The sequence below is a fragment of the Populus nigra genome, chromosome 13 (assembly GCF_951802175.1).
Source record: "Populus nigra chromosome 13, ddPopNigr1.1, whole genome shotgun sequence".
Lineage (NCBI taxonomy): Eukaryota > Viridiplantae > Streptophyta > Magnoliopsida > Malpighiales > Salicaceae > Populus > Populus nigra.
Window position 1 is genome coordinate 5492709 of NC_084864.1, and position 11954 is coordinate 5504662.

Sequence of the window (11954 nt, forward strand, 5' to 3'; positions counted from 1 at the left end):
GAAAGAGACGAGGGACTCCATTGATGATTAACCAAAACATTAGAGACCTAATTGAAACTAAATATTGTCTGAGAACTTAATTAAGATTAGAACTTTTCATAATGTTTTTAACTTGAAAATATAATGAATTAATTTTTTTATTTTAAAAATTATTTTTTACATCAAAATCATCTAAAATTATAAAAATATATAATTTTAAATAAAAAAATTAAATTTTTATAAAATACATCTAGAACGGAATTTCAAAAATAATACCAACTTTTGGAGGTTTGTCCATTAAATTATAACAGACAGGGGGGAATTTATGGGGTTAGCAAATAATAATTAATAGAATATCAACACTATAGAATTAATTATATTAAAATCTTAATAAATTAATTTTGAGGGATATAATTTAATTTTTTAGACTCTAAATTTATTTTATAGAGATTAGAAATTCGAGTGCCATTAATTTTTATTTTTATTAGATTTATAAAAGAAAGAAACCATCATTCTTATGGTATTGAGATAAATAATGGATGTTTTTAATTTTTTTTTTTAATATAGGTGTTCGGGTTAGTTTACATGTATTTTAATTAATATCACGAGTCTTAAAATTAACGATTATATAAGTCTTTTATAACTTTAAAAAAACTCAAATTTATGATTATTTTATAACAAATTTAAAATTTAATCAATAAAATTATTTTTATTTATTTAAATAATATGTTTTATTTGCACGTGCAGTGGATGATCGTGTCACGTGATGTGGCAACGCCTCAAGGCCCTCAGCAGCCACTAGCGCGGCGCTATTGCCCAGTGGAGGGACCTCTTTAATTTATTTTAATAATGCTAGGAATTCCAAGTAGTGAATTACTTGATGAACAAAGCACAAACCTTAAAAAAGTCGCCCTTCATTGAGTTCCCTAAAAGAGATTATCTCCTTTGAGTTTTTTTATCTATACTCTTCACAAGTTTTTGAAATTTCAATTTTTCTTCTAAATGATGCCGTTTTTACTTTTATAAAAAAAATAATATTAAACTCGGAATATGTTTGTGTTTGATTTTCTTCTTGCAAAGAAAATAAAACAAAGAAATATGTTGGTATTATATTTTTTTTCTCGAGAAAGAGATGGGAGACTCCATTGAAGATTAACCAAACATTAGAGAACTAATTGAGACTAAATATTATCTGAGAACTTAATTAGGATGAAGATTTTTTATAATGTTTTTAGCTCGGAAATATATAAAAATAATTTTTTTTATTTTATAAAATTACTTATTACATTAAAATCATCTAAAATTATATTAAAAAAAATTATAACAGACAAGGGAATGAACTATAACAGACAAGGGAATGTGTTTCTCACGTGGGAGGGGGGGTTGGGGGAATGAATATCTAGTTTATTACTTTAAAGTCAAAGGGGTAAATAAATATCTAGTTTATTACTTTAAAATCAAACTTGAAAAATAATTAATCTTAATAAATTAATATTAAAGGATATGGGGCTCATAAATATCTAGTTTATTACTTTAAAGTCAAACTTGAAAAACATTTAATAGAATGTCAACACTATAGAATTAATTGTATTAAAATCTTAATAGGGGGGAATAAATATCTAGTTTATTACTTTAAAGTCAAACTTGAAAAATAATTAATCTTAATAAATTAATATTAAAGGATAGGGGGAATAAATATCTAGTTTATTACTTTAAAGTCAAACTCTAAAAATATTTAATAGAATGTCAACACTTTAGAATTAATTGTATTGAAATTTTAATAAATTAATATTAAAGGATATAACTTAACTGATTAGACTTAATTTTATTTTTCAGAGATCACCAATTCGAATGCCATAAACTTTAAAACTACTAGAGATTTATCTGGTTATTACTTTAAAGTCAAACTCGAAAAATAATTAATCTTAATAAATTAATATTAAAGGATAGGGGGCGGAATAAATATTTAGTTTATTACTTTAAAGTCAAACTCGAAAAATATTTAATAGAATGTCAACACTATAAAATTAATTGTATTAAAATCTTAATAAATTAATATTAAAGGATATAATAACTTAATTGATTAGACTTGATTTTATTTTTCAGAGATCATCAATTTAAATGCTATAAACTTTAAAATTATTGGAGATTTATCTGGTTATTAACTTTAAAGTTATAACAAATTAGTAGAGTATACCTAAACTGACTCGAATATCTACCGTTACTAAAAATAAAAAATTATTACATTTTTATTACCCTATATTTGCGTTTATTGGCATAAAAAAAAGGGGTAATTATCGGATAAGAAATGAATAGCGTAGAAGATAGAGTGACATTTCTCGAAGAGAAATATGTGGGCAGCATCAATCGTGGATGATTGATGTACATTTCTGCTGAAGATTCAGAGACGATCAAACTAATTGTATACGATCCATTTTACTAATGCCTAATGGGGTAGTTTGTTTCTACTGTCTAGAAGCAGAATTTACCTCTCATTTCTCAACGATAGCTCCCAGCCCCACTTCATAATAGGCCATCGGGTCCACACCAAGCACAAATGCATCACCCAATTTCCTTTTTCTTTTTCTTTTTTTTCTTTTAAAATATAATAATATTAAAAAATATAAATAAATTTTATATCTTTAGTTGCTAAATAATTTTGGTAATTCATGAAAGGTTATGCATGTTTTTCATATCTATCTATTCCACATCATTATTCAAGTCAAACTAAATGAAAATCTCAGTAAAAATTAAATAATCATTCTAAATTATTTATTAAAATCTTGATAATATTAAAATCATTGGCCTTTATTCGAAAATGGCCTGTGTCACTTAAGCAAAACGACTAGTATTAGCATGATATCAAGAAGAATACTATTTAATATATGTTCACAAAGTCTATGTAAAAAAACATGGGTAAATGACTCAATAATTCCAGAAAATAATTATGAAACACTTCAATATGTTTCTACAATTTAAATGATATCTACTTAATATATAATTCTGTTAATTATTTTTTATTGATATAATTTTTTTTTAAAGCTATTTGAAAACGTGATGAAAGCAGTGTTTTCAAAAAAATCAATTTTGTTTTATTAAAATTTAATATAATTTATATGTTTTGATATGTTGATATTAAAAATAATTTTTAAAATATTAAAAAATATTATACATTACAATATAAAAATTTATTTAAAAAATAATCATTACCATACAACTAAACATTCTTGGAATTGAAAATTTACTTCAAAATAAATAAAAGGTATTAAAATGACTAAAAAAGATTTTAAATTACAAAACGACTGTACGTTTCACTGCATTATACAGCGTAAGCCACCGTCACTCAGTTCAGTCCCTGTATCTGAACCGAAACTCCCGCCTCTGAGATGGCAACTTCCTCTTTATCAACAGTTCAGTCCTCAATTAATCACAAGCCACTTCGATTATCACCACAACGAGTCTCACCTAAACTCGATTTTATTAGAATTCCACAAAATCACAAAATCTACTGCGGCTACTCTTGCTTCGAGGCGAGTAATTAATTTTCTGCTTTTTTTTTCCTAATCAGTAGCAGCAGCTGCTGCTGTGATTCCTGTTTTATTTTTTTTAATAGTTAATCACTGTAGGATTAATTAAAATCATCAAGTGTTAATTGCAGGTTAAGGATGTTAGCTATAGGCCTCCAGGGACTGAGCTTAATCTCCTAAATAAAGTTACCTTTTCGCTTCCAGAGAGAAGGTAATGACCTAATCCGTTAATTAATTAAATGTTGTGTTTTGCTGTATGAATCTTATTCTTCTTGCTCTGATTGATGTAGTTTTGGCTTGATTTTTGGTCAAAGTGGGAGTGGAAAAACTACTCTTTTGCAGGTTTATAACTGCCGTTAATTGAATTGGAAATGTTGTTTTGGTCCTTCTTGTAATTTGTAATTTTGTGTTTTTATTTTTTGTAGCTTCTTTCCGGAATAAGCAAACCAACGTCAGGTTCGATTTGTGTTCAAAGATATGGGAATGATGGAAATCCAAACCAATTGCCTGAACAGCTATCTCCTGAAAAAGTTGGTATTGTCTTTCAATTTCCCGAGAGGTATTCATCCTTTGATAATTTGGAAATTTAGAATTCTTGCTATCTACATCGAGCCATTTCCGGCTTTAGGTTTATATACAGTTAAGTTTTCAAGAATGTTGTCTACTGCAAGCTAGGTACTTTGTGGCTGACACTATTGCTGATGAAGTTACATTTGGGTGGCCAAGGCGAAAGAGCAGCGTTCAATTAAGGGAGCATCTTGCTTTGAATCTGCAAAGAGCTGTAAATTGGGTACCTGTTTTTTTTTTTTTTTTAAAAAAAAAGTGATCATGTTTTACCTTTTCCTTTTCTGGTCATTTTTTTCTTGAGGTTGTCTATGATACATTACATTACATCTTGATGCCAGTTCTTAACACAGTACTTAATTTAATGATAACTTTAGGTTGGATTGAATGGGATCTCATTGGATAAAGATCCTCACTCGCTAAGTGGTGGATATAAACGTCGGCTTGCCCTGGCTATTCAATTGGTAAGAACCTATATGTAATTAGGTAGTTTTGCAACCTTTATACTCGTAGCATGCTTTGAGTAATGAATGTTCTCGATCTAATGTTCAGGTTGAAGTCCCTGATCTGTTGATATTGGATGAGCCTCTTGCTGGTCTAGGTAGGGGTCACACTCAGTAATTTTTGTTTCCTAAACCATTGGTTAGTGTGATCTTTTTGAAGCTAATCAGAATTTAAGAACACCTGAACCTGTAAATGCAGTTTTCTCAAATTTTAAATGTATGAATATTTATAGCAATTAAGAGTCAAGAGAGGCCTGCTCTGAGCATGTTTGATCTCGATGCCTAAACTTCAGCTATTTGATGACCAACTTATGGATTTGAATTTTCTATTATTTCCTTTCTTTTCATCAGTGATACCAAACTACACATCATTGGTACCCCTTACCATATCTCTCTGCCCCAATAATTTGGGTGTTTGACTTCTCTAAAAAGGGCTGGTACCACCTTGCTATCAAGACTGGTTGTGTCCCTTCAACTTTTTTCAATTCGGATAATTTTAACTTCAAACTCAATTTGATCCCTTTTGTGGGTCAAATTCTAAAATGCAATGTTTAGCCTCATGGTTATTAGTTATTAAAAGCTTTTCTTGAGATTTGAAGTGATGGGCATTTAACACATGTCCATTATAGGGTTTCAGTATATCCACCTAGCTTCTTCATTTGTTCATTCTTTTATGCTGTAGTGAGTTTGTTTTATTACACGCTTTGGTTATCAGATTGGAAGGCACGTGCAGATGTTGTAAAGCTTTTGAAGCACTTGAAGAAGGAATTGACTATCCTTGTTGTCAGTCATGATCTCAAGTAAGTCTGTTTAACTGTCCAAATCCGAGTCTTATCTTTTGGACCTTTTCTTCTGAATTGCCCACCTTCCTGTTCTGTTAACATACTGTTTTTCTTGTTTGTATGGTTCTATACTAATGCTTTATGTGCCGTCATATTTTAGCTGTTCAAATAACTGTATTTCTAGTTCCTGTTTTCAGAATAAGTAATCTCATAAGAATTATATAGATGTTGTTGTATAACTTGCATGGGTTATAATAACTGTATTTTTAGTTTCTGTTGTTCATAAACAAAGACATTGGTAATCTCATTAGAACACTTAGAGGCTCCACCAAGCAAGCTCTTCTTATTGCTTTGTATTTGAGCCTGATTTCCTGAATCCAATATAGTTTAATTTACAGATTCCGCAAACTAATTTATTGAACCTTCACCTATCATAGGACACCACTTGTATTTGCTCATCTTGTGTCTCTTTCCACTGTATGCATATGGTGCTACTTTTACTGATAGAGCTTCTGGTTTCTCTTCCAGAGAGTTAGCAGCTCTAGTTGATCATTCCTGGAGGATGGAAATGGGCGGATTTCTGAGGGAAGAGCTTCTTCCAGTGTAACCTTGGAGTGGACTATTGCCTACCTTACCACATGTTATGCTATGAGGTTTGACCTGAATGGTTCTAGTTCTATATGTTTATGCCAAACGCTGGAATTTTTGGAAATTATATCAGAAACATGTCTTGCTGCTAAAATCCAAATTCTTGATGGTATTTTTCTTTCTTTCTTTCGTTCTTTTTTGAGAGAGAATTGGATCCTTGACAGTACCTGTTGCTTTCTAATCCGCGTAGGTACCAGCCCTGTAGTCAACCTCCAGTCATTGTTCTTAAAGCTTAAAATGCATTTAGGCATGAAGGTTTCTTGGAACCTAGGCTCAAGGTGCAGGTGTTTGTCTAGGAATAAGAAGGTGAATACTTGCTGTAGTTCATATATATACGTAAAAACGTAAAGAAAAATATTAATTTTAAGAAGAAAATAAGAAAAACATTAATAGCCCTGATGTTTGTTTCTTATCTTGATAATAGATTAATTAGAAAATGAATTATTTTTTAACTTTGATTCTATCAGAATAGAATAGAGAGATAATAAGCTAGCAAAATAACAAAATAATATTTTTTTTTCCTTCTTAGCATCAATTATGTCAATAAAATATGACCATCATTAACTAAGAGAGGGTGAATGATTTCGCTAAGCAGTAAAAGAAAGTAATAAAAACAATAGTATAATAATTAAAAAGAATAAAAAATCATTTGTGCGAAAGTCAAATTCTTTTGTCCAAATAAACCATACCTTTTCAAATTGACGTATTCTCTTTTGTTTTTCTTTCACAATTAGTTTGGTTTTTCTAATGAATAAATTTGACAAAAATAGTTAGTGGATTGACATGTCATATCAGTAAAAGGTTTCCTCCCACTCTCTCAAGTAAATAAATAGAAGTCACATGGGTAGTACAAAGGTATATTAAAAATCAAACTACACAAACTAGAAACCTAACATACAAGAAGTTTAATTAGGCATGAGTTTTGTGCTTCTTTGTAAGTCCCTAGGCATGTGCTTCTTTGTAAGTCCCTAGGCATGTGCTTCTCTTGCTTAATGCATGCTTGTTTGAAATCACCTGGCTTTTACCCTTAAAATCCCTTTCCATCACAGATTAGTGCCTTGTGCATCAGGCATGCCTTAGGTGCTTTTGCTAACACTACCTCAAACAGTTTGGAATTTGATGCACTGTTTTCAAACTATCCGCTCACTATCATATTCGATTCTAAATAGATTGTTTAACGATTTTGATTAGATGAATTTTGGTAGGTGAATTGTGGAAACTCGAATGTTGGGTTTCCAGCCCAAATTTGAGGTGTCTGACTCCATAAAATCGGGAAATAGTTGATTTGAGGGGCATTTTAATATAAATAGTTTGCATGGGCTTGATAGTGGCCTTGGGACCAATAAACACCGGCTTGCTTTGTGAAAAGAAAAGGACTAACTACTAGTTTACTCCAAAATAGAACTTGGATTTCAATTTATTCCCTTAGTACAGAACCGAGCAATGTTACAGTTGGACAATGAGAACTGTTTCAGTGCTAACCTTCCATATACTATCACATATTTTTAACATCTTGCAGAAGATGGTGAAATTGTAGTTATTGTAATGGTTCGAGGGGAACAATGGTTTACTATCATTTGGAGGCTAAGAGAGCACAACTGGCCATAATGGCGGGTCTCTTAAAATATCATTACCAATGTAAACTGCTTAATGAAATTGTAGGTCTAAGAAGGGTAGGTGTTACTTCAATGAGAGATGTAAAATTTAGCAAGTGAAGGCTCTTGTTTTATTTCAGCTATTTATCTCCTTTTTCCCTCTTTCTCTATGCTTTGAGTTAACAAATTTGACATGTTAGTGTAAAGGTCTGTTCCCATTTATCAGCTTGATTTTTTTTTTAATAATAAATCATCAAGACCTTGAAAGCATTAGCTATATCAATAACTTTTTTTTTCTTAATTTCAGATGAAGTTTGATTTGGCGTCATATACCCAACATAAGCTCCTCCCTTAATAATCTTACCTTCTCGTGTCTGAAGAAACTGATTTCCTGAATAATCACTTGTTTGGAAAGAGAATGATAATTAAATAATTCAAATGGAACATGCAAAAATACCAATCATGTCTACTAATTAAGTTGGTTACATGATGCTTAGTCTTCGCAGCTTTATTATTATACAGAGAGATAAGATGGATACCACATATTGTTCACATCTCCTTGTGTTCATGACCATTACAATCACTCACAAATACATATGAATGTAGATGATACAATCAAACAGCATATTGCAAGTATGCTTTAGCTCCTTTGCTACAGCTCCAGCGTAATCAATATTGGAAAAGGGTTAGATATGTGCATCAATAAGCGTAATCATATCAGTAATTCACCTTGATGATCACAATGAGGTCAAATTAGCTCTTTAAAAGATAAAAATACTATCAATGCGGTAGCATGCATAGGGAAATACACTATTGAATGATTGACTAATTTAATGGCTGGATGTCTGGCCTAAGTAGACAATTTAAATTATCTTGGAACATGAATGGTTGTCTGCTAATAATGTTTGACATAATAAATGAAAATTCATCTTAAATTTGTTTCTTTTACTTTCTATTTTGTTTTTTGGCAGAAATGTTGATTTATGTGTCAACATGTCACAATATAATTTTGATTGTGCGTTGAAGATCTAATTTTAAATTTTAGTCTGCTTTGAGGAAAAATAGTAATAGTAAGCAGAAAATTGTTTACTCGGGTGTTGGTTACCTGTTTTGGAATTTTCCTTTCCCTGCAAGTTTGATTCATGTTCAACCAGATATCATAATGTAGTAGAATGAATTCAAAAGAGTTAAGACGTTTCAACTGAAAATATTGTGAGAAAACAAGATTATGTATCTGAATATTCGATAAGAATGTAGAATCTGTTTTCTTTTACAATCAATATAAATATGCTGTCAATAAATAAATGTACATTGGTTTTATGTATAGGTGGAGATGTAGGTGATCGTAAGTTTGTAACTGATGAAGTATGTGGCCGTAGATAGGACAGAATGAAGAAAAATGCTTAGTTGAGTTCAGGTGGAAATTATTGATGATATAGCATCTAGAAATTGAATGACCAGTTTAGAGAGTTATTGAATTAAATTTTGTTTACAAACAATGATGTTGTACTCGGCATCTTGAAATTGAATGACCAGTTGAGAGTCTGAGTTATTGTATTAAATTTTGTTTTTGAAAAATGGTGTTGTACTTGGATGTTAAAATAAATAAATGAATGGTGACATTCTGGTGGACATTTATTGCAAGCTCAGTAGTGAGCTTCCTACTTGTTTGTGTCAGATATTCTTAATATGACCATATGTGTAAATAATTTGACTCTTTCATTATTGCTACTTTTGGCATATCTTGTTCCCATTAATGCAGTTTTTATGAACTTCTTTTGCTTGTAAATAAATGTGTTTTGAGTGCATAGATAAGGAATTAAAATGTTTAACATTTTATTCATCTATGCATATTGTAACAAATGATTAATGGTGCCATAGTCAGCTATCTATACTTGAAGTAAACCAAATGCTATCATCTACATGTTCTATATTTTTGGAAGGTCAAGACGTGTTAGTACTTACAGTCTGCATCTGTTTTAATCCAGTATTCCCCGTTTGCTCTTGAATTACTGCAACTATGACCATAATAAGGCAGTTTCAAGTTGTTCACATGGCTTTGGACTTGGATCCAGGAAGAAACTTTCGTTTGTCTTTAACCTGGTGCATCAGGTCTGCATTATAGCCACCCTCATTCAGAGTATTCATTGTCTTGTCTATATGGGACTTCATAAACTCATTTTCAGCTAATGGGTTTTCAGGATGAACTTTTCTATGAAACATTTTTAGGACCTGCATGCCAAAAACTGAGAAAAATTAAGATTTTGGTGGAAATTTTATAATTGAAAATATTTGGAATGGTATTGTGTTCCTACTCCTACTCTGGAATGCCCATATGATTATATGTGGCCAATATTTTTTACATGTGAACATGAAGGAATTATTGTCTAATGAAAACCTCTCTGGCAAATATAATGGTCAGTCATCAATATGGCTTAGCTTGATCCAAAAATTTGAGATGCCTAGGTATAATCAAAGCCTTTCAACAAGAATTCAAGTTAGAGTCATAAGGGGTGATCTTGCTGGATGCTAGGTTATCAGATGGTTTGAAGTTTCAAAAACACTTACAAAATGGCTGCTTTATACTGTAAGATCTATCCAAGCTGTAAGATGATAATTCCTACAGATCTGTTTTGTTAGGAATCAGGTGCCTGCAACTTAAGATTTTTGTGCTCGACTACTGTTATCTGGATGTCATGGTAGTGCACTTTAAAATGAAACCAGGATTCAACTTATTTGACCAGAGGTCATCAGAATGCAGTGATATGGATAATGTGTTTATGTATAGAATCACCAGTCTCTTCCCTTATAATTTATTATATAAAATATTGGAGGAGACGCACCTTATTAAGTTTTTTCTTGGTAGAAACAGAATTGGAAGCTTCATCACCAGCAGAAGGGGTAGGGTTTCCTGAAGTAGATTGAAACTATGTGAGTATCTTCTTGATGAAGTATTTGGCAGATTTATGTGCTTTCTTGGCTTGCATCTCCCCTTTCACTTCATTTTCTGAAGGAATTTCATCCGTAACTTTTGTTGTACGAAATATCTCTTCAAGAGAAACCTTTTCCTTCTTTGCTCCAAATCTTGTTTCTGGATGTTCAATTGATGACCCAAATAGGTATCCTTGGAGTGGACATGCTACTGTCTTTCCAAAATCTTCAGCATTGGTTGCTTGCATTTGCATGCCGCTGAGTGTAATGGTGCTAACGTAACTTCTCCTTGCTATTGAGTCATTACAACCTTCTTCTTCAGCCTCTAGAAACTTTACTAACTCATTGTTCACAAGCTTCAAGTCATTCTCTGTCACCTTCATTTTTTCCTCTGTCATGTTCTCCAAAGATACGGGAAATGTTGGTGTTGCAGGCTCACTGGTAGTTGGTTCTGAACCAAGGGTTCCAATAGCAAGAAAGCCATGAAAAAGATCAGAGCTAATGATAGATGCTTCATCTCTGTTGTTCCCACCCACTCCTTCATTTTCAGAGAAAGTGTTCTCACATTCCTCATTTGGCTGTTTGAAGAGCCTGGATCCATATCTGGAGTCAAAGCTTGGCCTAGTGTAGGAGAGATGGTCATCGATACCCGTCTGTGCTGAAAGGCAAGTGCAATAGTTCCCTGAAACATGGAAAAAGAAAAGGATAATTTATTCAAGTGTTTAAGTATGATGTATTACTATCCCTCTTATCACATTTTGCATGGACCAACTAGTGGCTGAACATCTTCAGATTTGTGAACATAGTGGTTCAGAGGTTATTTGTATCAGATTTGTGAACATAGTGGTTCAGAGGTTATTTGTATGACGTGGTGGCTGCAATATTTACACCAATATGCCTGCTTTGAATCTAATCTCTGAGGAGAGAGGTCCATTTGCAGCGTGGCCACAAAAAAGATGGGAGGCCTCAGCCAGTGGTGGAAAATTTAAGGGTTGAGAGGTCCTGAAACTCCTTCACGGAGGCTGCACCCTTTTCTTTTCCCATGAACACCCTAGATCACTGGACAGAGATCAGGCAGTCCTGATGCCAAAGAGAAATCGGTGGTCTCATCCAGTGGTGAAAAATCTTGAAAGTAGAGATGATTCTGAGACAATTGACCATCTTTGTGAGATCAGCAATCTTTGGGTTGAACCACAGTTTTTTTATCCTTTCCTTGTAGCGAGTGTCAGCCACAAAGATTGGTGCACTCCTAGGGGTCTTTTTAGAAGAAAATGAACAAGGGTAGTTTGAATACCTATCAAAAAATCCTTGAATGGTTTGACACTAGTTTTTTGTGATCGGTGGTGCATCCAACCTAATACCTGCAACAATGAAATGCAAGGTTAAGTTGAATATCATTAATATCCATGCTATTCTAAATATAGA

The 11954-nt window shown here is 32.1% G+C and overlaps 1 protein-coding gene across 11 annotated transcripts; it reads left to right on the forward strand.

Annotated features, from left to right (window-relative positions):
• Positions 1 to 3282: 3282 nt before the first annotated feature.
• Positions 3283 to 11396, forward strand: LOC133670407 (ABC transporter I family member 11, chloroplastic). 11 transcript variants are annotated; one of them, XR_009834080.1, is made up of 12 exons: positions 3283 to 3509; positions 3638 to 3717; positions 3797 to 3848; positions 3932 to 4065; positions 4182 to 4296; positions 4448 to 4534; positions 4623 to 4671; positions 5289 to 5373; positions 5884 to 6008; positions 6194 to 6309; positions 10471 to 10529; positions 10963 to 11396. XR_009834080.1 is itself a non-coding variant. In XM_062090892.1 (10 exons), exons 1-9 carry the CDS (start codon positions 3366 to 3368, stop codon positions 5960 to 5962), a joined length of 825 nt encoding a protein of 274 aa, XP_061946876.1. In that variant the 5' UTR covers positions 3283 to 3365; the 3' UTR covers positions 5963 to 6008; positions 10465 to 11396. The 11 variants fall into 11 exon arrangements, 3 of the variants coding, with proteins under 3 accessions (XP_061946876.1, XP_061946877.1, XP_061946875.1); XR_009834078.1 differs by lacking the exon at positions 6194 to 6309 and adding an exon at positions 9587 to 9710 and having other exon boundaries at positions 10465 to 10529; XR_009834079.1 differs by lacking the exon at positions 6194 to 6309 and adding an exon at positions 9587 to 9710.
• The last annotated feature ends 558 nt before the right edge of the window (positions 11397 to 11954 follow it).